Genomic DNA, 27,324 nt, shown 5'->3' with positions numbered 1-27,324 from the left:
GTGAGGCCCCATTGCCCTTATCATAGAGTGGTTATTGCTTACATTACGTACAGTGCTGCCGCCCTCTTGACGTGGCACAGTTCAAGGAATCTGCTGTATGTAAGCCCCCTCCCAGGAAGCCACAGTGAGAGCCCGTTGAGCCTGCTGACCACTGGGGTAGCCTTTGTGGACCTGGCTAGGAGGGGAGGACAAGTAGGCCTGCCTTCTGCCCAAATTTACATTAAGATTTAAGATGGTGTAGAAAGTGTTCTTATCCTTATTTCATGTCTGAAAGATATTAAGTGGTACACATTAGGTTACACATTATTGTTAGTAAGAAAGTAAACAAATGACAACACAAAAGTAAGGTAAAAATAATACCTAACTAAATACTGAAAAATAGTCAAAATCCAGATGTCAAGCTTTCCATGGTCCAGATTCTTAGCTTTACTTGCCTTAAACTGCCTCCCCTCGACCCTCCATCCCACTACAGCTCTGCTCTACCTTACTTTATCATGATGTGTTTGCTTCTTCTCTCCCCCTAAGAATAAGGATCTTTTGTGCCACCGTTGTATCCCCTGCAATGTCTAGGAAATGCATTATAAGGAGAAGATGCTCAGTAAGTTTTAGTGGCTGAGTGAATGAAGTAATATTCACCAAAGTGAGCTCCTCACAGGAAGAAGCTGTCTCTCTTTATTTTTGTACCTAACTGGGTAAACTTTAATAGGTACTCAAAAATGTCCACTGAATGAAGGAAGAAATATGTAAATGAGTAAACAAATAGGTAAACAGCCGGTGTCTCAGAGTGTAACACAAACATGAAAAGCAAGCAAATCCCTAACCTTCACAACACTTCTACAAGGCAGGTGTTAGCTTTGCCTCCCGACTGCTGCGGATGCTGACGCTCAGGATGAGTAGTCAGCTCAGGGTCATACAGCTGGTAAGGAGCAGAGCCAGTGTGGCTCTGTGAGAACCGGTCACCTGGGAAGTCACGGGCATGCAGCCTTCCAGGCTGCCCTCACTCCTGACCCAGCTGAAGTGTGGGGATTCCCAAAACCACCCTCAAGTTCCTTGGTTCCTGAGAAGGATGCACAGGCTGATTAAAAGGTTTATACTGGTGGTTATGGTTTAATTACAGGGAAGGATACTGATTGAAATCAGCAGGTGAGGAAGCACACAGGGCAGAGTCCAAGAAAGTACAGATGCCGAGCCTCCAAGGTCCTCTCCCTGTAGAGGCAGGGAAGGGTTACTTTCCTGGTGTTAATGTGTGACAAAGTCCCTGTATTATTACTCATCCAAGCCTGGGTGTTCAGAGATTTATTGGGGCTCCATTACCTAGACATTGAATGACTGAATGTCTACATGGTGTGATTGAACTCAGTCTCCAGGCCAAGTAATCCTGCATGACTCAAGCCTCCACCCCCAAATTGTTGGTCTTTCTGATGTGGTCAGCCCTCACCCCAAGCACATTATTAGACTATCCACCATAACCCAAGGATCCCAGAGAAATAAAGCCATTCCCATCGGGCAGGACCTTCCAGGGACTTAGAGTTTATCTCCCAGGTGCTGAGACAAAGGCCAGACCTGTCTTTGAGCAAGGTTAAATTCTCTACTGCACAGGTACCAGTAGCACTAGTAGTGGAATGTCCTTGACCTTATCACACTGTGTTCACTGATTCCCTCTCCACAGGCCCATTCTGAGTGGGGAGGGAGCACCCTACCATCACAGGAAGGCAGGACTGGACATCCACCCCATGCATGATGCTTCTGGGGTTGGAGGCTATTCATGCCAGAGGTTGGACCATGCTTGACTGTAAAAGCCAAATTTCCTCCATCCCAGCCAACTACACGTTTCTCCCTGAGGGCAAAGCCTCTCCTGGAAAATGCTTTTGGGAAATTATCAGGCCATGAACCAGGCCTGGGAAACTTCCATTTATTCAGTGGTGTATGGGGTTTTTCTCCTGAACTACAGCTCCATCATACTCTGCCAGCAAGGGAGGAGGGTAAAAAATGCTCTGGGGTGGTAGCCCTAAGGGTGGAGATCCAGGATTTTGGCTCGCAAGAGTCATGGTCAGCATCTTCTGGCATCAAGTGCTGCTTCTCTGCCAAGCTGAGCTCTGGGCTCTGTGTAAGGGGAGAATGCTGGTGGGAAACGTGGCTGGTTGTCAAGGGTGGGGACCCCAGGGATGGGACATGTGTTTCTACCCTCATCCCGTAGTCCCTGTACTATAACTTCAGTGAACAGTGCCTTTGCTGCATGTTAACTGTGTGTGCTCATAGGATGCTGCTCCAGGCATGGCACATAGGGGGGCTTCAGGGAGACACTGTGGAATTGAACCTGCTGCCTTCCCTCCATCACACACGCCTTGATGGCCAGCCCATCTATGGCTAAGACTTCATTTCAAGCCTCTTGGAGGCAGCTCTTCTTTCTTACTATGGTTCCCACGAGAGCCTTCCAACCCACCTGAGTCAAGTAGAATTGAGTTCCTCAAACCCAACAGTAGATCATGATGAAGGGAGACATTCTCTCCATGCTCCCTACTGTCTCTGAGGGCCTTTGACACTGGACTCAGTGTGGTTGCCATTCACTGAATAGAGACAACCCCAGACTGGACTGTTGGCCTGTGTGGCTTTGTGTAGGGGTCACTCATATGTGTGTATTTCCTCTGGCCCTCTACTCACTCTCCTTCCCCTTTTTTTGTCTTACCTGGGCAGGAAAGCACGCCGCACCCCTCCATGTGTGTCCTCTCTCCCTTCCCGCCCAGCAGTTGCTTTGCTGGGACATTTTGCCTCTGGCTGTGATTTTCAACTGTCTCCTCAGTTTTTATCATTCCCTCACTCTGGTTGTGTGGTTGTTTCCCCACAGCAGTTCTGAGTCAGAGATGGAGGAAGAGGAGGAAGAAGAGCCTCCTCTGCCCACTTCGGACCTGGGCGGTGTTCCTTGGAAGGAGGCCGTGAGGATCCATGCTCTTCTGAAAGGAAAGAGTGAAGAGGAGCTAGAGGCCTCAAAGAGCTATGGGCCTGGGCATGAAGAAGACGAGGAGGAGGAGGAGTATGAAGAGGAGGAGGAGGAGGAGGAGGAGGAAGAATATGAAGAGGAAGAGGAAGAGTCTAGTGAAGGTCAGAAAAAAATCTCTTCTAACTCGGACCCTATCCCATCCCTGAGGCAGTCTGGTTCTGTGCCTCAGTAAAGTTTCTGTGGCTGGAGTCACACGGATATGCCTCCCACTGCCCAGAGACGATCCCTCCTGCCTCTCCCTCTGACCTGAATTTTGGGGGCAGAGGAGGCCATTGACAGTGGAAGGACTGTCCCTTGTGCACATTCTGAGTAGAAACTGGAAGGAGAAGACAGAGGGTCAGCAAATTAGGTTACACCTTCTCTCCTCATTGTCTCTCTTTTTTTCCTTTACTTTCCGTTAAAATTATTTTGATGAAGAAAGGGAATTTAGCTTTCTAGAGAGTTCGCTGACTCCAAGTCCAGGATATTGGAAGCTACAGAATACCAAATCTCACTCTGCTCAGAGCTGTTGTCGCTGAGGAGGGGCTAGGCGCTCACTAAACAGGGTTAAGTTGATGACAGGTAGTAACATGTTTGGAGCATCAGCCCAGTGTTCAGTCCATCTGGCTGGCTCTGAAATGCTCTCTTGCCTTGGACTTGAAACATTGCAATTCTGCGCCTACCTCTGGCTGTGTGTGTCATGGAGTAATGAGGAACTCGGTGGGCCTCCTTTCTTGCCTCTGTATGGCAGAGGGTCATTCTTGCCCTGCCCTGGCTGCACGAAGTCTGGTGAGTGGTGGGAAAGAAACCCAGACAGGTAGAGACCCTGGTGCCCCTGACAGCAGTGCCACATCCTTCACGCTGTGCTCTGTCTCCAGGGCACAGGGCGTGGAAGAGGGACGATCCCTCCCAGCCATTATCAGAGGGGCACCTTAAATTCTTACAGCCATGGGCCCCGTAGAGTTGGTGCTAGCTTTCTCTGCTGCTGCTGCTGCTGGAATTCAATGTGCCTGGCAGCCCAGTCCTACCTGCATTTGGGCATGAGAAGGACCGAGGGCTGAGCAGATACGGAGCCCTCCCCAGACGGGGTATGCAGTACTGGGCTGTCCCGGGAGCTATGACCTTCGAGACCCTGATGAGCGGGGCAGACCAGAAGGAAGGAGCCTCCCCTGCCCTCAGGGTGCCTGGCACCAGGGTGAGTGGTCAGAGGCACAGCACTTCCTCAGGCCCCTGAAGACCTCTCTAGACCTAGCACAGGAAACTGTGCTCTTCCCTCCGAAGACAGAGGCAGGGGTGAGGCCCACAGAGGCCGCACTTTGTTGGATTGTCCCTCCCTCCCCATTCTGATGAGCAATGAATGCAGTCCGTGCAAAAAGGAGGCAGGCGCTGGTCCAGGAAGCTGGTGTCTTGGGTTCTTTTCTCTGTAGCTCTGTGTCTGCAGAGCTGTGCTGGCTCAGGCTCCGGGCTGCCCCTGCCTCCCTGTGAGTCAGAGGGGGCAATGGTGCTCCCAGCACATCTGCATCCGCATCTGGGGGAAGGTTATTTTGTTTGTATCATTTCAGACTTCATCATCTCGAGCTGCTGATTCATATGTTCTATGGCTTGTAGCCCCAGACATGGCTTAGGGTCAAAGTCTGTGCCCTTTGCGGGAGAGCTTAGCCCTGCTTTCCCCCACACAGAGTTAATGTCCTGGATCTGGAGCTAGCGTCAAGACGCAACCTGCAGGGAATGGGATTTCACCGGAGAAACACATACTGGCAGATGCAGCCACACCTCAGGACTGTTCCGAGCCCACGGTGTGTGTGTGTCTCCTGGGCAGTGGGCTTCGTTGGCTGCGTAGACAGTGACAGGATGTTCTCACCTTGCACCTGCAGATAACTCTTCTCTGTTCTCTTTCCTCCCTTCCCTTTACCACCCCCACCCCGTGCGGGATTCTTGATGCTGTTTGTGGGTGTCTGACCCCCCCCTGCTGTAGAAGGGGAGTATTGCCCCTGGGACAGAGAACTCCTACAAGGCCAGTGGCTCCGGCAGCTGTCACAGGAAGAAACTACGGGTACACGTAAAGGTACCCGCTTTGCCCTCACCCACCTTATGCCCTGGCACCCTAGCAGCCATCCAGAATTTGCCATCAAGAGCAGGTCCCACATGAAAAGATCGGTGTTTTATAAAACAATGCTGACGGGCTTTGGCACCTGCCTAGCTCGGCACCTGTCCCTGGGCCCAGCCTTCATGAATGGGCATGTAGACAATGGCATGTAAGACGAGGGGCGTCAGGGAGAAGGCAGAGAAGACTCCGGAAGCAGCCTTATTGAGCATTGGCCCCCATCTGTGCCCCTGGTGGGCTTTGCTGCAACTCCCCTGCTCTAGCAAAGACTCAGCCTCTTCTAATATAGAAAACCTCATGTTGCAGTCACACTCTCGTAAGTGGTGGAACCAGCATAGGTGTCATCACAAGCATAGGTGCCCAGAACCTCCCTCCACTGTGCTCTGTAACATTTCTCTGAGAAAGGAGGACATACTGGCTGAGGACTCCCCAAAGCCACATTTATGAACAGGAAGCAGAACGTTATCTAGGGAGAAGGCTCACTGTCTTTTCTTTGTTGCTTAGAAGATGAAGAAAGGCTTCACATTTTTCTCTTTAACTTACCTTCCTTAGTCCTAGGATGTTCAGGCTGTTGGGAGGTTTTGCCATATTTAGCCCCATCCAACACCATGAACGCCAACTGACCTTAGAGACATCAATCTGTGGAGACCAGCAACTCTAACGAGAGAGTGCATGCAGGGCTCCCAGCTCACATTTAACACCACGTGGTGCCCACATCCACACCTGGTGGCCCTACTGGTACTTTCTGTCCATATCACATTCTCCTTTGCTTAAAAATTAAGAGGTGCCATGGTGGTGATAAAGCCAAAGCCAAATTGTCCCCTTAGATTGTGAAGAGTGGGCTCCCATCAGGAATCCCAGAGTCCTTCAGATCAGGTGGCACCTGCTCTTCCTGCCTGGAAAGCCATCGCCCCTCCCAAAGCGTCCCCTCTCTAAGCTGCTGGCTGTTCTTTATTTTAACCCAACTGTGTGGCATGGTCCAAGCACCAGTGACAGGGAGCTTAGGGGGCGGGGGCTGTATGCATATTCCTTGGGCTCTGACAGCAGGAATCATCTGAAGGATCCGCTGGCGAGTTCTCATATAGCTGCAGGGTGCCAAATGGAGTTTTCAGGAAAAGGGCTTTGACCTCAGGAAAAGCAGAGAGGTGTTGCTTTATTCCTGCCCACAAACCCCCACAGCTTTGGGATTTACAGGGTAGATCTGTGCTTCCTCTCCCAGCCATTGCCTCCCCAAACTCCTTTGTCCCTATAGCTGTGTCCCTGCCACAGACCAGCATGCAGCATGAGACCTTTTATGGAAGGGGGATTTTTTTTTCTCTCTCTCTCTCTAGCTGCAAAAGATAAACACTAAAGTACCAGCAAAGTAAGTTTCTGCCCTGCATGAGTTAGCTGGCTCATGACAGAATGGTACTGTCCCATCCTACCTTTCTCTTGTCACTTGGCTTAAAGGCGAAGCTGTCAGCATGGTGGCAATAAGCACACTCTGTGTGACCACAGAAGGAACAGAACACACAGTGCATCCTCCAGGATCTCACACTGTGCTGGGTAACAGAGCTGAGTGCTCCTGACCCACGGAGATAGCGGCCCTTCAGAGGCCACTTGTAACCTGCCCCTTTTTCTGACTTGGCATTTGGGTCCTTCAAATGCAGATGACATGAAAAGAGCATCAGAAAGGAGAGTTCTTTCTGTTTGGAGTGGAATGTATGGTTCTATTCATTGAAATTAAGAGTATAAGAGAAGCTTGGAACAACTAAGTCACATGGAACAAGTAGAAATTGTGTGTGTGCACATGTGTGCGCATGTATGTGGGTGTTCTCAACTTTTGCCTCTTTCTGATTCAAACTGACCCTGGCAAACACAGTAACTTTTTTTCTGTTTCCTTTCCTGTGGTGTTCTATCCCCTACCTCTCTTGACCGTTTATTTTCTGCTTCCTTCCTCTCTGTCATCTCTCTCTTCCTCATCCCTCTACCTCTGACCTTGGCAAACTAGTCAGGAGCCAGAGGCTACAGCAGATCGTAAATCCGGCCGACCCCTTGGAGATCCAGGCTGATGTGCACTGGACACATATCCGAGAGAGAGAGGAGGAGGAGCGAATGGTCCCAACCTCTGAGTCCTCCACTTCTAGAGGTAACTGTTTCAAGATTGGTGCCCCTCAGAGCACCTTCTGTCCCTGCCTCCCCTCTCACTGGTGCAGAGGACTCTTCCATTATGGCCAAAGCCATCAGTTTGATCAAAATGTGAGCCCATGAATGATTTTATTTTCCCAATGGTAATTGTGACCATTGTCCTTAGCTGTTTGTTGGAGGATATGTAAAGTTCTATATGGGTTCAGAAATTATGAGCTCTTTCTCCATGCATGCAAAATAGTAAAATGAACTTGACCTTGGGACAACCAAGAACTTGTTTTCTTTCCCTGTATGACTAGACAAGATGACTCTGTCCACTCGGTAAAATGTTCTGGTGCTTTCCCTGTATGGTGTGTCTGAGTGTGAATGTACATTGGCAGGACGGGGTGGGGGGGTGAGGGGGTGGAGCAAATTTTTTTTTTAATTTTTTTTTTAAATTTATTTATGATAGTCACACAGGGAGAGAGAGAGGCAGAGACACAGGCAGAGGGAGAATCAGGCTCCATGCACCAGGAGCCCGATGTGGGATTCGATCCCGGGTCTCCAGGATCACGCCCTGGGCCAAAGGCAGGCGCCAAACCGCTGCGCCACCCAGGGATCCCCGGTGGAGCAAATTTTGAACTGAGATGAAGTGTTAAGAAGAGATTTAGATCCGGGAGGCCTTTTAGCTAGCATAACGTCCAGTGCTGGGTTCTAGGTGAGATGGTCTGTGTTCCACAGTAGCATGAAGACAAACTTTAGTCTGACTTCTTCCAGAAATAGCAAGCAATACGAGGGAAGGACGGTGGCTGCTGAGGGATATGGCAGCTGCCACGCCATCCTCCCTGCCTTCTGACCACAGCATATGCACTGTCTAAATATGGATCCTTGGTGTCACCAACCTCTGACTCTCACTCACTCATCCTTGTGAGTCCATCCAACGCCTATTGGGGCCACACACCCTGGGAGGCTCTGAGTCTACAAAGGAGGTGCTTCCTGCCTTCGTGAAATTTAGCCCTGGATAGGGCCATCGGATCCTCCCCTGCCCCAAGTCCTCACCTGTTGGCAGGACCAGCCTCTGTTAACTGTTTTGCAGCAGCATAAACACTCAGCAGGAGTGAGGAGAAAGACCCTGCTGAGCAGGGACGTGGGACTGGCCTGGGCTAGCAGCTCTGCAGCCTTGAGCCACCAATGACCCTCCCTGTGTTTTCTCCCTTTTTCTCATCCTGGATGCCCATTGTGTAGGCTAACAGCCGGATGATGACCCCTCGTTGTGCCAGAGCAGCCTCTGGCTTGTAACATCTCTCAGTTTCTCTCCTGTTTGGGGCTTTAAAATGAGCTCAGCTCTCCTCCCTGGGAGTCTGCAACCCTGTGTAACTTTGTATCTATCGTCTGTTTTAAATTCAGTGCCTGACCTTCCCTCCATACGCCGCGCAGCAGTGCAGGCCTGGCTGGAGACGGTCTCCGGAGGTAGTCTGGTGATGTTTGTTCCCTCCCCACTCACCATAACCATTCTCTCTCGGCAGCTCCGCTGGTACCTTAACACTAGAGTTCTGGTCCTGCTGCTAGTGCATGCCGAGGTCGCGGGTCGGCGGGCGGGGGGGCACGTGCATGCCTCACTCAGGCAGCCCATCCTTGCATGGACCAGACACGCACCCCACGCCCTTCAGGGAAGGTCTGGAGGAGAGCCTAGAGCATAGACAGAACTGACGTGAACTTGTTGTTATTATTATTAATAAAGGTTGGGGAAAGGCCAAAGCTAAAGGAACTTTTTCAGCGTGATTTTTAAAGTCTGTAGTAGTTCAGTTATGTAGCAGTTGGGTGTGAAGGTAGAGGAATCAGTTAATATTCCACCAAATCACCCAACTACAGAGGACGAGACATTGAGGACTCAGGGACCTATGGAAGACTCCTCAGTGAAGAGGGGGGCACAGGGAACCTCTGTACTGAGGTGCAAGGTCTGTTTAAATACTTGGGCCAGGAGATAGCTGAGAAACCTTCGTTGTCTCTCCTGACCTTTTCTGGAGAGATGTCTCTCAATGTGGGCGACAGCCGTGCTCGGTGGGGGCAGGACAGTTCTCTGCATTATGGGACATTTAACTTCCCTGGCCTCTGCCCTCAAAACGTCAGCCACACAGCCTCAACCTCCTGCCCCAGCCAAAAAGTGCCCCACACAGTATCAAATAGCACTTGAAGGAGGGCAGTGTTGTCCCCTGGTTGAGAACTGTAGTCCTGGTGGTTGCTTCTAGGCTGAGTAGGATGGGAGCCCCCAGATCTTCACCACCTGCCTCTGAGCAGCCCCCTCATTGTCCTCACTCGTGGGCACCAGGCACACAAGTCACAGAGCTGCAGGGAGAGCTGGACCTGTGGTCACACCCAAGCCCTGGGAGCAGAAGCTGCTGGCCATCTCTCCTAACCAGTCAGTCTCCTAGGATGGTGGAGAAGGCTGGGGTGTCAGGACTTCCCAGCTGGCAAGCTGAAACAAAGCAGAAGCTCAGTATGTCTGTGATTCCCAGCTTCCATAGTGTGTGGCAGCTTCTAGCACTCTGCACTCCATCCTAACACGGGTGAACCTCCCAGTTCCATCCCTCGAGCTGCGTTTCTCCAGCATCTGCTGCTGCTGCATTGATGTCCCTCACTTGTTTGTTTTTTGATATATGTGACAATTGTTCCTTTCAAGGTACTCACACGGACTGTAGACTTAGTACCTATCTGACTCTACAACAGGCATTCCCTAGTAGCTGCTCTGAGTTGGAGAACCACGTGGGGGCCAAGGGACAGGGCCGGGGATCAGGCTAACCTGACTGGAGCTGTGCCAAGCTGAGGAGTCTTGTCATGGTCTCCTTGGTGCTCCCATCCAGGACACTTGCTGACAGAGTATAAATTACCATCTTGATGCCCAGGCACTCAGAGTCATTTGAGCATACATGTTGGGCATGATGGACTTTAATGGAATGAGCTCTGGTTCCATTTCCACTGGGTTGGAGTGACTGCCAAAGGAGAAAAATTCAAGGGGGAAAGAGAGGACTCTATGCCTTACCGCTTCACAAATGGTGTCATGACACCATGAGCTCGTTATCCAGATGATAGCTGGAAATCCAGCTCAGAAATCCTCAGAAATCCTACTCCTGGAGTTTGACAAACTGAAACAGCAATGTGATCATATAAATGCTTTAAACCTATGGAAATAATGGAGTAGTGTTACGCCCGGTACTTTTCCCAACAAATGCCACCATCACAGGAAAGCGTCTTGGCATTACCAGCTCCATGGGCTGCTCTGGTATCTCAAAAGGAGGGGTGTGATATCCACTATGTGCCAGCCTAGAACTTATTCTGGAACTCTCCCATCTTTCCACAGAGTCCATCCCAAACCTATTTTGTATGCTTCCCCAGAATCAGATGCAAGTCATCACCTTATTTTTAATAAGCTTGAGTATTCAAAAGGGGTGGTAAGATAGTTTTACAGCTTAAGGAATTATCACTATTATTATTTATTTTCTGAGAGAATACAACTGTGCCTGCGAGGAGGGGCGGGGTGGGGGGAATGTGCAGAGGGAGAGAGGATCTTAAGCAGACTCCCCATCCCAGTGGGGAGTCCAGTGCAGGGCTGGATCTCACGACTCTGAGATCATGACCTGAGCCGAAAGCAAGAGTCAGATGCTTAACCGACTAAGCCACCCAAGTGCCCCAAGGAATTTTTTTTTTTTTTAAACAAAAACACCTGTGACTAGGTCAAGAAAGGACAGCATCTTCAAAGTGCCCCTTCCCTGTCTTCCCCACCCCACCTCCAAAAGCAGTCACTTGACTTTCCTTGACTTTCTTCATACTCAGACCTTAGTGTCCACTCTCAGTGTTTGTGCCACACTCACTGTGCACATGCTTCCAGAAGCAGGGATACAGATTCACAAGGCTGGATGATAAGGAGACCAGTGACCTGAGAGAGCCTCTCCTTGAGAGGCTTTGAAGAAATCTACCCAGCTGTGCCACAGCCCATACTTCTGCTGCCCACTGCCCCCCTGGGCTTTGAGCCTCCAGCTCTAGGATGTATACATCTAAGCATGAGCCCTTTTCCTGAAGTGAGAACCTCTAGAGGTGTTTGGAGAGTGCCTGTGTTTAGAACCCTGGAAGATGCCCTTAGAGCCCCTGGACAGACGGGTCTGTGAGTCCCAGGTAATGCTGGGATCTCACAGCATCCTTTAAAGCAGCCCGTGTTGCTTTCTTAATTACTTTCTCTTAGTCCAAACTGTTAGTGCGAGTTTCAGGTATGCTTGGGAACAGGTCTGAGAGAGAGAGTATGTGTGTGTGTGTGTGTGTGTTTAGGGGCTGGTTCCTCCTGAGGAATATGAAGTCGACGCATGCTTTGCCTTGTTCAGCAGCACCGAAGGGCTACTCTTGATCTAGAATATGAACTTTACATACCCTCCCACACACTTAAAAAAAAATTTCTCTGAGTTACCACAAGCAAAGCTGCAACCCCTGCGGGCTGAAAGGGGAGGTCGTTGCCTTCAGGTGTCCCGTCGGTCACTCATCCAGCAGGGGTCTCCCCTGCACACAGCACCGCACCTGCTAGATGAGCAGCATGGCCATGAGCACGTCACCTAAAGTGTCTGGCCCCGGATTCCCCTCCAACCCTCTAGCATATATAGTGAGGATTAAGACTTGTGGCATGTGACAAGGTCCAGAGAGTGCTGGCATGAGAGTCATTGTTGCTGCTGGATCGGCAGCTGGTGTCTGTCTGCTGGGCCTGGGGAAGCAGCTCATCCCCTCTGTCCTTACAGGGAGGAGCTTACGCAGCCTCGGGGACAGGGGGGTGGCCAGAGCCAAAGCTGCTCTCTTGCACTGGGCCTGCTGGAGCAGAGCCGAGCTAGCACCATGTACTCAGTCCCAGGCCCTCACCAGCACCCCAAATCCAGACCCCTCAGTCCCTCTGCCCCCTTCTTAAGGTCTTCACCTGGCAGCCCTGGGAAAACCACCATCTGTGTACACCTGCACAGGCAGGCTCTCCATCTATCTGTCCTTTTCTTCCTTCCTTTGAACGTTTCTGCTTTACAGTCCCATTTGATGAGAATGACCTGGAGGAAGATGTGGACTCGGAGCCAGCAAAGATAGAAGGGGAGGCCACAGAGAATGGGGACACAGGGGACACTGGTGCTGAGCTGGACGATGGTACGGGGAACCCCAGAGCCTTCTCTCTGCACTGCGCTAAGCACCCTCTTCCCCCCAGTGTGTGACTGAAACTCCGGAAAGATAATAGACGTTAAAGCAAAAAGCATGGCACTCAGACGAGACAGCTGTTAGTTAGGTCTGCTGGTCACGCCCCTTGTTTGGCACTAACTTGAACACATGTGGCTCCGCCCCTTGGCCACTGTCCCGCATAGCCTGCGTTCAGTAAGCTGTGCTTGGGAAACCAAGCAGCTTGGGTACCCTGTGGAAGGTCTGTGAATGTGCTCAGAGGGGACCTACAAGGAGATGGCATAAGAATGACAGTCTGGGTGGCTGGGGAAAGGGGGCAGAGAGCAGCCTGAGAAATGAGCGGAGTCCTGGCAGGACTGGGGAGTGCAGGCTGTGGGATTGAAGAAGCACAGACCTCAGGTGAGGCAGACCCTTCCCAGGCGCCGGTGCTGTGTTTCACTCTGTTGTAGCCTGTCAGGTGCTGTCGGGTGCATTTAGAAAAAGAATGAATGGAGCTCCGCAGGCTTCGGTGAGAGCACAGAGTTGCAGAGAATAAGGCACTTTGGGCCGGGGCTCAGGAGCTTGGTGGGCCCGGTGGGCAGAGCTTAGCAAGGGCACAGGGCCAGGTCCTGACCTCAAGCAGTGACACTGGTTTGGCTGCTCTCGGGTACAGGGATGCCAGGGCCTCACTCGGGTGCTGTGCTCTCCCTTCGGCCCGCCAGATCAGCGCTGGTCTGACGGGATCCCATCGGATGCTGAGACGGATCTCCGCGTGCAGCACCAGGCGGCGGTAGAGGCAGACCTGGAGCTGAGGGTCTCAGAGAATGAGGAGGAGCCACCTGAGGTCACACCAGGGCATCCGGAGAGAAGTAAGTCTGTTGTCTCAGGAGAAACTGCTTCCAGAATTCCCCCTGAGAGCCCACCATGGTGAGAGCAGCCCCGAGGACACAGGTCACGGGAGCGGAGCTGCAGCAGAGTCGGCATGATGCATGCCAGCCCCCAGGTGTCTTCCTGCCCCTGCCCCATGCAGGGACCCTGCACATGACTTTCTCGACAGCCCTTTTGTGTGTGCTCTGGAGCTGTGAAAGGGTGGGAGGTCCGTCTCCTAGCTGCACACAGATCACACACTAATGACACTGGCAGAAGTGGCATCTGGGGACACTCTGGAAAGCATTTCCCTTCAGAGCTGGCTGGGAGAGGAGCCCTCCGAGAGAAGGGAAGGTGGTAGAGCTTCCTCTTACATACCCTGTTTCTGTTCTGTTCAGGTCTCACCCGGGTCCCCAGCCCTGCCCTGTCCCCTGAGGAGCAAGCTGATCTGCGGTCCCCAGGCCACAGCCCTAAGGCAGAGGTAAGGGCTCAGAGCTCACTGTGGGGGACAGGACCAATGGGACCCTGAGTGCACATAGTAATTCCTTTGTCTTAGGGCCCGGATGTGAACCCACTTTTTGATTCTTGTGCTCAGTGGGGCTGCTGAAAACAGGAGTGGCAGAGGGGATGCAGCTCAGTCCTCACCCTGGGCAGTGTCCCTAATCCTGCATGGCCCCAATCCAAAACCTGGGTCATCCCACCACTGTGTCACTCTGCTATCATACCACACCATTTTAAAAGTAAATGTATTTTTAAGTTAAAGCAATAATTTTTATGGAATCGTTGGTTTGATATGATGATGCATTTGTTTCCTAGTGTTATGTTAAAATGAATGTTTGAGTTTTAAAATAAAAATATGCATCTGAATTACCAGTGGTTTGTGAGCCACACATTGGAGAATGCTCCGTAAACAGATCGCAACAGTATGTCCTAGGGAACATGTTTCACAAGATGTGATCTGGAGGACAGATCGGGGAGGGAGGCCAAACTCAAGACCTACACTGGCTTGATTTGGTCCTTGGGATTCTAAGAAGCAAGATGAATTTGGTGATTTCATCCATGAAATTGGGGAAGCTTCACTGAGACTCATGGGTGGGGTGATATAAGGTTCTTACAGGAATATCTGGGTCTTTGAGCTTCCTGGGATGGGCAATTCATAGTATAGACTTTATAAAAATAGCTGTTTTAAATCTTAGAGTGTTGGTCCCTATTTTCATACATCAGAGACGTAGAGCTCATGGGGTCTGGAGTCGGAAGAGCAGAATCTATTAGTGTGCCGTGGCCAGTGGCCATCTCAGTGCACAGAGAATTTAAGATGTGTTTAGGTGAACCAAACCCTGAAAGCTGAGTCTGTTCAACAAAGTGGAATGGCTTTAAAAATGGAACAAGTAGGGCAGCCCCGGTGGCGCAGCGGTTTAGCGCCGCCTGCAGCCTAGAGTGTGATCCTGGAGACCCTGGATGAAGCCCCACGTCAGGCTCTCTGCTTGGTGCCTGCTTCTCCCTCTGCCTGTGTCTCTGCCTCTCTCTCTGTGTGTCTCTATAAATAAATAAATAAATAAATAAATAAATAAATAAATAAATAAATAAATAATCTTTAAAAAAATAAAAATAAATAAAAATGGAACAAGTAGAGCAGAAAGAGAGAACCACTCTCCTGGAGCCATTTAAATGACAGCCTAAAAGACAAAGAGAAGAATTAGTTTCATAAACACAGGTTGTTTGTGAGACAGCTCCCAGTGGGTTTCTACTGACCACTGAACCCTGCCTTCTTAGCAGCTTCTATCTTCCTTTTCTGCAGGGGGCCCAAATCCCACTTGCCTCTGTTGTCACCAAGGCGAAATTGCCAGAAGAGAGCCTTTTCCCCAAGCCTTTGCTCCCCAAAGTGAAGCCCAAGGTGGAAGTGCCGTGCAGTCAGAGAGCTACATGCTCCCCCATCCGTTCTCAGCCAGTGGCTCTGCCAGAAGCCAGGACACCTACCTCCCCAGTGAGCTCGCAGTGCCTGTCGCCTTTGGCCACCTCCACCCCCACCAGCATCCAGCTCCCCATTTGCTCCCAGCCTCAGCCTTCCTCTGAGACCACGGCCCCATCCCCCACCAAGTCCCCCATACGGCTCCAGCCTGTTTCGGCCAAAACATCTATCCCAGTGGTTCCCCTCCCCTTGAAGAACCAAGGGGACACCAAGGACAGGCTGGGCAGCCCTCTCGCTGTGGATGAGGCCCTGAAGCGGAATGACCTGGTGGCAGAGTTCTGGATGAAGAGCGCCGAGATCCGCCGCAGCCTCGGGCTCACACCTGTGGATCGGAGCAAGGTGTATGAGCCCAGCTTCCCTTCGCCTGCCTTTAAACCAGTGTCCCTAAAATCCTATGCAGTGGAGAAGTCTCCCGAGGGGGAGGGACTCCAGCTTCTGAAGCCTCCACCTGTTCCTAAGAGACTAGGCCTGCCAAAGTCAGACGGTGACCAGCCCTTCCTGCCAACCCCCAAGTCCCCGTCGGACAGAGAGCTGAAAAGCTCCCAGGAGGAGAGGAGAGATCTGTCGAGCAGCTCCGGGCTGGGCCTTCATGGGAGCTCCTCCAACATGAAGACTTTGGGCAGCCAGAGCTTCAACACATCAGACTCCACCATGCTCACTCCCCCTTCAAGCCCACCCCCACCACCACCCCAAGACGAGGAGCCCGCAACTCTTCGGAGGAAGCCATATCAGACTCATGAGCATAAGGATGCTGAGCCCAAGGCCTCGGTGATTCCACCACCACCACCTGCGTCGTTCATGCGGGCCCCCCGGGAGCCCACCCAGCCCCTCCAAGATGAGATGCGGAAGTCATTTGTGGAGAGCGTGGATGAGATCCCATTTGCCGATGATGTGGAGGACACCTATGATGACAAGACCGAGGACTCGAGTCTCCAGGAGAAGTTCTTCACACCTCCCTCCTACTGGCCCCGCATGGAGAGGCCCCTCCACCCACCCCTAGCCAAGGAGAATGGTAGGTTGCCTACTCTGGAGAGTGGGGTCCAACCACAGAAGAGGGGCCTGCCCTTAGTCTCTCCAGAAGCCAAGGAGCTGGCTGAGGAGCGCATGCGAGCCAGGGAGAAGTCTGTGAAGAGCCAGGCGTTGAGAGACGCTATGGCCAAGCAGCTGAGTAGGATGAAGGAAATGGAGATGGCGACTGGGACCTCCAGTCCCCCAGGAGGCACCTCCCACAAAGCCTCCTCTGTTCCCTCCAAGGGCAAAGACCTCAGCCCCGAGTCCCCTAGACGCCCAGTTCTCAAAGGCCCCAGGGAGCCTGCCCTGAAGCACGAAGCCACTAGTGAGGAGGTCCTCTCCCCACCATCGGACTCAGGGGGCCCAGATGGTTCGGTCACCTCATCCGAGGGCTCCAGTGGGAAGAGCAAGAAGAGATCGTCACTCTTCTCCCCCCGCAGAAACAAGAAAGAGAAGAAGTCCAAAGGTGAGGGCCGGCCCCCGGAGAAGCCCAGCCCAAGCCTTCTGGAGGAAGCTGCTGCCAAGCCCAAGTCCCTGTGGAAGTCGGTCTTTTCCGGGTACAAGAAGGACAAAAAGAAGAAGGGTGATGACAAGTCCTGTTCCAGCACCCCTTCCAGCGGTGCCACTGTGGACTCTGGCAAGCACAAGATGTCCCCTGTTGTGAGAGCAGGTAGGTCGACACCAAGGAACCCCCTAGGGCTGGGCATGAGGGGGCTGTCCTCCAGCAATTGGTTTTTCTAAGAAAATCCATTGCTTGTGCTGCATCCCCGAGGGTTCCTAGGAGCTATGCTAACAGGGTGAGGAAGAAGGAAACGGAACCGTGGGCTTGCAGTGCATATTCTGCAGGATAGAATAATTCTAAAACTCAGCTTGGAACTGAGTAAGGAAAAAAAAAAAAAAAGGAACTGAGTAAGGGAGACTTGGGAGGCCTGTGCCCTTTCTTAAGCCACATGACGCCAGAGGAGGGCCTGATTCTGAGCAAGGTGGAGCGGTGGCCCCTTGGGGAGGAGCAAGGCTGGCTGTCTTTGCAGCACCATCTACGGTGTTGGCCCTGGGTTAAGAGTCACTCGAACTGGAAAGAAATCCAACCTCTGTCCTGCTTCCCTGGGTGGCTCGGGCCAGTGTAGAAATCAGGAAAGCACTGTGGTGTCCTCGATTTGTCTCTCATTTCCATCCCCTTAGAGCTGCACCTGCGGCGCCAGTTGAGCTTCTCAGAGGACTCAGACCTGTCCAGTGATGACATCCTTGAGAGGTCCTCCCAGAAGTCCAGGCGAGAGGTATGTAGGCCCTATGGCGGGGCTCCAGAAGGGGTCAAGCCTAGCCCAATCCTCTGTAGGACTGATTGGTCTTTGATGAGGTGGAAGAAAAGGAAAGCAAATCTCAAGCCCGGGGTGAAGTGAGCACCCTCTTCTGAGCTCCCAGCAGATACAGCTGAATCCTGAGCCCAGCCCAGGCTCAAGTAAGAGACATATAAAGGGAGTTCTTCTCTTGGGCTCTTTCTTTTTAGTGAACAGCTGGGGCTTATTTGTTTCAATGGCAAGAGTTCCTGTGTTTCATTCTTAGGAAGAAGACAGAGACATTCCATGCTCAGAGATTCACTAGATTTTCAGCAAGCTACCAGCATTGTCCTCAGAAATCCCATGTGGAATAGCATCCACCCATGTCCAGAGTGACAGGAGGAAGAAGTTGCTCATGCCCCAGAGTCTGGAGGACATTGGGACAGGCACAATGAATTTAGAAGTAGACAGAGGTTAAGTCAGTGAGGAATGTGCCCTATCATCCTGTGTGCTCTGTACATTTGTGGGTTAGAGAGGAATGTTTGCTCTTAAAGAACCAGTCCAGGACTCTGACCTGGATTCTGTGCCAAGTAGGGCACTGTGGATCGGAACTCATCCCTCGCAAGACCCCAGACTTGGGAGATAATATGGCCACGCAGCCCTCCTGAGAAGCAAACCCTCAGTGTGGAAGGGCTCTTGGGTATTTATTCCATTTTCTGATTTCCAAGGGCTCTTGTAGCTCTGTGTGGATACAGTGAGGTTAAAGAAGGGAGAAGGAGAGGGGTTAGAGAAAGTTCTAACAGGGCATCTGTGCCTCAGAGACAGTAGTGGGTTGGGGCCTACAATTCAGAAAGGCCTGGGCAGCACCTGAGGGCAGTTGAAACCACACCATCTCCACTGTGTGACCACAGGACACACACACTCACCGTCCTGTCCCAGGCGACAGCCCAGCTATTTTCAGCTCTCTTTTCTGAATGAAAAATGTCCCCAGAACATCACATACCTTCTTCACAAGGTTCTCTGGGGCTCAGATTTGAGTCTGCCCTCCCCTTAGGCCTGCACATGTCTGTTAGGTGAAGATGGCTTCTGCACCTGTTGCCAGTCCCCTGTCCCTGCCCAACCCAGCCTTTAGCAACCTGACACACTGGAGGAACCCATCTCTTAGTCCTCTCCTCCTTGGTCTCTTGATCTCTCTGGGCCATGCCAGCTGTTTACCTATCCACTATCCTAGAAGAACGTGTGAACAGCCAGGCCTCCTACCTGCCCTGCCATGTGCAGAGGCAGCTTCTACCTGCCCCAGCCCGACCAGCTCAGAGTCCAGCTCTCCCCAGAGGCAGCAGCACTACTATCAAGAGTGGCCCTGAGAACTGTTTCTGGACATGTACATGGGTCCCTAGCACGTACTGACGCTGGGAACTGGCACTGCTTTGGGAGTTTGGGGAGCCAAGGAGGGTCGGCGAAGGACAGTGTGGTCTGGGGGTCACTTGGCCTCTGTTCAGCCAGTTCATCTCCTGTGGGTCAGAAACTCCCTCTGTGGTGGGTTTTGTGGTCATTCTCGCCACTATTTCTCTATCAATGAATGAAATGTCATGGTGGGATACCGAGTGCTGGGGTGCCCTGCCGGCTGTACTACACTGTCTTCCGGCAGTGTGGGTCCCTGAGGACAGCCTCCCCTGGGGCCTTGCTGGCCTGAGGCACGTAGCGAGCTCTTCCCCTTCTGCATGACCAACAAGCCACAGACCCCACTCCTGGAATCCCAGAATCAGAGGCCTTGGGGGCCTCACAGTCCACGTGTGTCCCACAGAGGCTGAGCAGGGAATTTAAAGACAAAGCTGAACCTGCACAGGTTGACCTGAATCCTGTGGGGTCAGGCTGGGTGAGACCAGACGCTGTATGTTCAAGGATGGAAGCCAAAGCAGGAAAACAAAACAAAAACAGCCATGCCAGACTCTTTGGAATAATTTAGTGAATTTGATCCTGGATGGTATAATATATGTAGATGTGCAGGGATTCCACATCAATGCTAAGTTCTTGTAAGACATTAAGGGACTATAGTATTGTAGGAAAATGTGTCTGTTCTTCAGAAGTACATGCTAAAATTTGTAGGCATAAAAAATGCCTACAGATGATTCAGGAAAAAAAGATTATATATATCAAATATGTGGCAAAATGCTAACATTTAGCAAATCTAGGTAAAGATGTTCATTGTCCTTTTCCAACTTTTCCTACGTTAGAAACTTTTCAGAGCAGTAAGTGAAGGGAGTGGGGACACCTAAAGGGACAGTGGGGTTGGAACTCAAGAGGGAGCATCTTGCTAACACGCCTGACCCTAGCAGCTGGGGGAATGGTTCCTCTTGCATCACATACCCATCTCCAAGTCAGGCGTCTGTGAAACAGGTGCCTGAGTTTTCTTTCATTAAAAAAAAAACAAAACAAACAAACAAACAAAAAAACCTCAAATTGAAAATAACATTTTTATTGAAAATGTTTACTTGGAAAAATTAAGATAACACAGATTAAATATATATATCACCCCTAACCCTACCAACAAAAGATCATCTTCATTCACCTCTTTTCTTTCCCTCATCTGACTTTACATATAAGTGATGCACTGTGTCTTAAGCCCTGGGACCCAGCCACGGGCGTGTGCATTTGCTCTTGGATAGACTGGCCCTGGTCCCCGTCTCACAGCAGAAGCAGCGGCCCTGGCTGGCCTCATGCTCTCAGCACAGCACAGATGTGTCATAATATCACCCTTCTAGTCACTACAGACTGAAACCATGCTAAGTAGGGCGCTGTGGATCTGACCTCCTCCATCAAGGATTGCCCCCACCCCCTTGACTTTGTACAGCAGCCACAGGTGCCCACATTCAGTGCTGTTCCTCAGTTGTGGTTACATTGTTCCCATGGAGTAGCTCACATGCTGCTTGGGGAATTATCTGTCTTCTGTTTTTTTAACTGACTGTTCTAATAATGAGATTCATCCTTTCACTCTGGTTTGTGGAAGAGATGAGTCAGTCTGAGGCAAGACATATGTGCCTGATATATTTTTGGTGAATATCAGTTATTTATGCTACTTTACACCCCTTTCACAGTGTATAATCAAGAAACGACCCCCAACCCCATCCAAGATTTCTTTGCCAGCAGAGACAGAATCCTCTAGAAGAGAACCTTAGTGATGCTGCTCAGTATGCTCTGCATCTGTGTTTCTGTGTCCCTGGCAACAGGAATTTCCCACCACCTGTGCCCCCTGCAAACACTGAGCTGAAAGTCGTCTGAATTTCCACAAATGATTGGGTTACTGAAGGAGAAATAGCATCTATACCCATATATTTGAATAGCTTTATTATACCCAGGGGAGAGTGAAAAGAGAAGAGAGAAGATTTGAGGCATAGCGAGGAAGAGACGTCTTCTCAGTAGAAAAGTGAACCCAGTCCTTATTCAGAAACTGGGGTTCACTGGCCTCTGCTGCTAGGATCTGAATCCCCCGGTTCCTCACTTCCACAGTCCTGTGTGATGTTGTGAAAAGTAATCATGCGTTTTAGTCTTTAGTCTTCCGTGTTTGTTTTAAACTTCTGATTTTGCTCCATTTCTGTGTTCTAGTTTTAATTTTTTTAATTGTTATTATTACTATTCTGTTTTGTTTTCCGTTGCCATTCCCTTAAAAGTCGGTTTATGTACCACAGGCCTTGGCATTCAAGAGATCATATCCATCAAAGGTAGTGTCTCATTCCCATGGCTGGTCATTGTTGCATGCATGTCTGTGATTAACCCCCCGGAGCAGCCCCCAGCCCTGGCTCTCCAGCCACATCCTCACTAACTGTTCACACATGCATGGAGCACTAGCAGACACTGGCAGCAGAACATTCTTGAGCCGTGTTATGGTAGAGGAAGATGAGATCCCCCGCTCCTGACTGGCTGGAGTGCACGTGGTCATCTTACTCCAGGGCCGCCCCTTTGGGACTGGGCACCAAGGAGTAGGGAGTTCACGAGCCCTCAGCTCCATGCCTTGCAAGGTGAAAGGCTGAGGTCACCAGAACACTTACAGTGATCCTTAAGGACTTACCTGCTCAGCTGGCCCTCCAGTGTCACTTGAGCTCTTAAAGATTATTAGACTAGACTCCTGAGTTGAATTCAGAAGTCTCTTTTAAAGTCTTTCAAAGACTGTCTCTCTCTTTTTTTCCCCATGGAGGAAATAAAGAAGACATTAGGAATAGAGGTCTCTTAGTGGTTGGTCAGTGTTCACACGAAGCACCTGACACTGCCTTGCACCGTCAGCGCCCACGTTTGCAGGTGGGGCTGCTCAAGCAGTTGTAGGCACGAATGTGCCCTGGATCTGGCCTGTGGCCTCCTTAGGGCCTGAGAGCGGCAGCTGGAACCACCCCACCAGACCGCCTTCCCACCTCTCCGTGGCCCACCACTGCCTTCTGTGCAGGCCAGGGAAGCAGGCCAGCTTCACCTCTGTATCTCCCTTCTTCAGACTGTACTAGTTAGTATGGGGTTTGTGCACTTAAAATAGAAGCACCCCTATTTTCTCTACTTCAGATGTTACTTCTTAGAGAACCTTGTAAATATCACTCATCTGAAGGAAGTAGCATTCCATACGTAACAAGAAAATGAAAGGATCCTGATTTTTCTTTTCCTTTCCCCTGTATGCCTCCCAGAAGCAGGAAAGTCTTAAGAGCAGATATCCTTCCAGGGAAAACGTGTGATCTCTGAGATAAAGGAGCACATGACACTTGGTCCACCGAACTTCCTAACAGTCAGGCCCCACTCAGCATCCTGTCCCCATCACAGTGACAGCGGGCAAGTAGCTCACCTGTAGATATGTGGCATTCAGGGCTCCAGCAAGGATCTGTGTCACTGAAGCCTCTGGCAGAGCCGCAGCCTGGCAGCATGTCCTGCAGGCCCTCTGCGGAGGGGCAGCTCCCACCCAGGGTGCCCCCGCTGCCCCCTGCCCCTTGCCAACCAGTGCTCAGACCCGGCCCGGCCTGCTGCCCCTGACTGAGGACACCTCTCTCATTCCCTCCAGCCGAGAACCTACACAGAGGAGGAACTGAATGCCAAGCTGACCCGGCGTGTGCAGAAGGCAGCTCGTAGACAGGCCAAGCAAGAAGAGCTGAAGCGGCTGCACCGAGCACAGGTGAGATCCCTGAGTGGGAAGGAGCATCCTCCTCTCCAACACTGTGCTTGTCCTTGTCCATGTTGCAGGAGGGTAAAGAGGACAGAGCAGAGATAGATGGGGTGTCCCTGACGCTGGAGAGGACAGCCTTATCATGTCAGCCTCTGGCTTGATGCAACTGCAGAAGCCTCGTTTTTATGGAATTATTGGTAGAAAAGGAAGAGCCAGGCTTTGAGGTTCCTAAATTCCTTGCTCTGGAGTAATCACTGTAAAATCAACTAGTTCAGTCATGATAACTATTATCAAGAGATGATCTGTGACTTGTCAGCCTCTGGTTGGCCTGAGATTTCCAGGTCAGAGCTATCCTCCAGGCATCAGCCTCTATCTTCAGGCCTCATAGGCCCTAGACCATTCCAGATTATCTTTCTGGAACAAAAAATAATTTTCCTTTTTTTTTTTTGAAGATTTTATTTATTTATTCATAAGAGACACAGAGAGATCAAGGCAGAGACACAGGGAGATCCCTGGGTGGCTCAGCGGTTTGGCGCCTGCCTTTGGCCCAGGGCGCGATCCTGGAGTCCCGGGATCGAGTCCCATGTCAGGCTCCGGGCATGGAGCCTGCTTCTCCCTCCTCCTGTGTCTCTGCCTCTCTCTCTCTCTCTCTATGTCTATCATAAATAAATAAATCTTTAAAAAAATATTAAAAGAAAAAAAAAAGCCAGAGACACAGGCAGAGGGAGAAGCAGGCTCCCTGCGGGGAACCCAATGTGGGACTTGATCCTGGGATTCCAGGACCATGTCCTAAGCCTAAGGCAGACATTCAACTGCTGAGCCACCCAGGTGCCACAAAAAATAATTTCTTCATATAAAGTACTAAAAGATATCTAAATACAGTATGTTTTTTAATGAAATTGTGTGTGTGTATAGTTGTATTTGTATTAGTACACTAATCACAAGCTGTAAACAATGAGAAACGCTAACAACAAACCCAAATGCCAAGATGCTCCTCTGAATTCCATGTTTAGCAAGCATCAAAAACCAATCGTTTAGTCCCTTTCTTGAACCTTACTCTGTATCCACATTCTCTACATTGACTGGATCCCTGGATTTTATTTCATTTTCTCTGTGCCATTTTCCAGATGTATGTCTTTGCCTACTGTTTTGGGAATTGAATGTCCTTCTAGTATCTATGATTAGTCCCCACTTAGTGCAGAGAAACTTCTCGCTATGAGCTTCCAAACAGATTCTGGTTTGGCATTGTGGAATCTGGCATTGCTCCATTCTAGATTTTTTTTTTTTTTTAACCTTAGAGACAGTATTTCTCCAGTAGCCTCCAGGAGCCCTTGGTAGTGCTTTAGCAGCCTCGAGATTAGCAGGTCTTAGAGGGATGTGGCGCATCAGTCCTTCCAGTAGGAGCTGACATCACCTCCGGTCTCTGAGCAGCCCTGCAGAGGGCTGGACAAGCACCCTCATGCCATGGTGCTTACTAACGATGGCCCCAGGGGATTTGGTGCAGGGGTCTTCACACCACACTCTGGGCAAAGCTTTTCCAAGTTCTGGACCTAATTTGTTTTTCTCCCTGTTTGTGTTTGTACAGTTTAGCGGTCCTCCTGAAACTAGGAGACAGGAGAGAACGATGGGTGCTTACACTGTCCCATTCTCCCCGCAGATCATCCAGAGGCAGCTGGAGCAGGTGGAGGAGAAGCAGAGACAGCTGGAGGAAAGAGGGGTGGCCGTGGAGAAGGCACTCCGTGGTGAAGCAGGTATTGTCCAGGTCTCCTTTGTGAGGAGGTTGGTTAAGCCCCCACCCCACCCCCCATGGCCACAGACTAGTTTTATGTCCCCTTATCTAGAACTCAGCTTCTCTTCCAGTAGGGTTCTCTGGGGCCCTTCATCACTAATATTGGGGCTTCTATTAAACAAAGGAAAAGGAAAGCATCTCTGTTTGGAACTGCCCTGGGGCCTGGGCTTGTTCTTCCACCCTGTCAGAGGGTGGCCATCTAGCTGTAGAACGAAGTCAGTCCACTCCACATGTTGATGGCAAGCACTGGGCCGCCTCCCCTCTTCTCCGCCCTGCCTCCCTCCCACATCATTTCCTCTAGAAGAAAATAGCTGGGATGAGGGACACTGTACCACAAGGAGCCATCACAGAACTGCATGAGTGGGGTCTCTAGCCTGCTCCCCACAACCACCTCCTCTGTTTAGCTTTTTGGGCTCCCTCTCCTGCTCAGACTACACTGAGAATGGGAGGACCCATGCTGTACAGAGCCCTAGCCACATCCCATGTGCAGAGCACACCGGCTTCCCTGCCAGAACGCAGGATCTGTGTCATTTGGGGCAGGGTGAACAGACTTAGGGGACGGTGGTGAGCCAGCACAGTAGACAGCAGGGAATGGCTGTGCGGGCCATATGCTCGGTGGCCGCCGTTCCCAGAGAAGAGCTGCAGAATGCAGTGCGGTCACACCTACTGCCGTTCCAAGGAGCCCATAAGGTGGCTTCAGCAGTTGGGGACTCAGGACACAAGGAAGTACCTGAGTCATCTGGTCCCAAGGGCCCAGGAGGAAGCCCTTTAAACCACTGGGTCAGCCCCAGCCAGAAGCCCCACTCCAGTGTGGAGTGGCTGGCCTCTGCTTTCTCCAGAGTCCACGAGTGTCAGCCAGACTCTGGACGGGGAAACTTCCATCTCATAGGGAGCACAGGCCTCCCGGCTCAGCCTTCAGGTTGTGAGGCTAGGGATAAAGAAAGGAGGTGACCTAAGTTTGCAGTGGCCCTTATTCTTTTTTCTGGTGTGGCAGAGGAGCAGGGGTGCCTACACCTCCTGGCAGGGAGGCTCTCTGTAAACTGAGGAACCAATAAGAGGCAGCCAGGAATGGGGCCGGTTGCTGCCTCACAATCTTGCAGAGCTGACCTCACAGTAGTATGTGCCTGATGTGAAGATGAATTCATAGGGCTTGGCAGGGGTAGAGTCCAGGTTCAAGCATAGAAGATCTTTCCAGGCCCTTCAAGGCCTAGAAATTGCAGCTGAACAGTCGACTCAGTGATGACCTTCAGGTGAAGAGATGGGATGGGGGAGAAAGATGAGGATGTGACATTCTCAGCTTTGTGCTTTACCTGATGCTGGAGTGACTGCTTGAAGCCTGGGCCACCAAACGACATGCAAAAAGGCGAAGCACTGAGCAGCCTGTAAGCCAGAAGCCTGGGATGTATAACTACAAGGAAGCACTGGCCCTCGTGTCAATGAGTGGAGATTCAGGTTCACCTAAGGGAGTCTCTAGGCTTCCAGATGAAGCTGTGATGTCCCCCCACCATCCTGTTTTGGCTTCCTGCCCTACGTGTGCTTCTTTGGCCTCCTCAGTTAAATCTGACCACCTGATGGGAGTTAGCCCAAGCCCCCCAGGGATGCCCTGCCCAGCTGTTATCAGGACTCACGGGACCCAACCCTGTTGCTTTCTCTTCTTGCAGATGTCAGGAGGGAGCCTTGGCCCATCTTCATTCCTTCTTACCCTTTCCCACAGATTACTCCTGCCTAGATGGAAAGTGAGGGATAGATCTTCCAACATGTCAGAATAACTCAACAGGCTTGCACACCTCCACGTCATTGTTAGCCTAAGTCCTTAAGGAAGACAGTCTGCGCGTCCTCCTCACAGGGTTCTGAGGTTCAGGTGGGCCGCCCCAGGGTCGGTGATTTCTATAAAGCACTTGTGCACCTGTTTGATGCCTTGCAGTTTGAGACTGTGGCATTGCTTTGGTACTTCTGTAACAGGATGTGTTGTTCAAGCTGCTGACTGCCCAGGAGTCATAGAAACTACCCTTGAAGATTGGTGTGGGAGATTGCCAAAATTCTCCTTTCTAGTTGTTTAGGTAAATTACCTTTTCATAAAAATATGCAACCAGAATTTCATCTAAGTCAGTGGTTTTCAAACTTGTTTCTTAGCAGAAGAACCCTTTATACAAGCCAAATTGTAAGTTCAAGTTTAAATCAAAAAGAACCACTCTAATGTTGGAAAGCACCAGTTTGGAAATACAGGTTAGAGCAGAGAACTGCAAGTGATAATAGGCCTCAGCCTCCAACCCATCCCTGGGGCCTAGTGTAGAGAACATCCTGATACGCAGAGGGATTTGCCAGAAATGACAACAGTGTTTTAATAGTTCACTGGAAAATCTCAGGATACATGCGGTTTAAATTACCTGGATCCTAGAAGCTGAAGGTGGGAGCAGTTGGAATTGTTTACAGTTGAATCACTAGTAAATCTAGTAGCAGTTCATATTCCTTATAAAGAGTAGATCTCAGAGAAGTGCTCCCAAGCATGCAGTGGACTTACCCTCCTCAGGGATACACTGTGACAGGAGCTGCTCTGACAGGCCGGGTGTCACTGAGTGATGGCTCCCCAGGGGGCTGTCCTGTACAGGTGTTCGAGAGCACTTTATTTACAGGCCAGAATTTAAATAAATATGTAAGGTATCCTGTTCCCTAACACATTTTCAGGGAGTACAGATATTTGCACCTGGAGGGCAGAAGAAACTTGGTCCTGAGAGCCTCACAAAAGCAAGTTTACCTGATTGATGCATTGATGGTCTTCAATGGGTTAAAGTTGGCATATCAAGCTTTTGAATGTAGAGTGTCTTGTGTAAGTTTCAAAGGAATTCAGAGTATTTGTGAATCAGGTAGTTGGGAGACCACTGGAGTACCACTCAAAGAATGCTAAGGTCTCACAGAAC

The 27,324-nt window shown here is 50.8% G+C and overlaps 1 protein-coding gene across 24 annotated transcripts in view; it reads left to right on the top strand.

The window, feature by feature from the left end:
- The window catches only part of MICAL3 (microtubule associated monooxygenase, calponin and LIM domain containing 3), a 266,829-nt gene that overhangs the window by 219,114 nt on the left and 20,391 nt on the right, over nt 1–27,324 (top strand). For 8 of the 24 annotated variants that reach the window (XR_012003010.1, XM_072766402.1, XM_025995519.2 and 5 more), the window contains 9 exons: nt 2,846–3,099; nt 7,072–7,209; nt 12,240–12,353; nt 13,082–13,228; nt 13,625–13,707; nt 15,025–16,876; nt 17,389–17,483; nt 22,516–22,626; nt 24,275–24,368. Coding sequence is in view for 23 of the 24 variants with exons in the window: in XM_072766402.1 (XP_072622503.1) it covers nt 2,846–3,099; nt 7,072–7,209; nt 12,240–12,353; nt 13,082–13,228; nt 13,625–13,707; nt 15,025–16,876; nt 17,389–17,483; nt 22,516–22,626; nt 24,275–24,368 (2,888 nt within the window). In the remaining variant the exon portion in view is untranslated. Of the gene's footprint in view, nt 1–2,845; nt 3,100–7,071; nt 7,210–8,594; nt 8,658–12,239; nt 12,354–13,081; nt 13,229–13,624; nt 13,708–15,024; nt 16,877–17,388; nt 17,484–21,151; nt 21,203–22,515; nt 22,627–24,274; nt 24,369–27,324 lie in introns of all 24 variants that reach the window. The other 16 variants (XM_072766389.1, XM_072766395.1, XM_072766392.1 and 13 more) reach the window with 8 other exon arrangements.

The sequence above is a fragment of the Vulpes vulpes genome, chromosome 8, assembly GCF_048418805.1.
Source record: "Vulpes vulpes isolate BD-2025 chromosome 8, VulVul3, whole genome shotgun sequence".
In the NCBI taxonomy this organism is placed as follows: Eukaryota; Metazoa; Chordata; class Mammalia; order Carnivora; family Canidae; genus Vulpes; species Vulpes vulpes.
The sequence above is the reverse complement of the archived record's forward strand: the minus strand, read 5'-3'. Positions and strand labels throughout refer to the sequence as shown.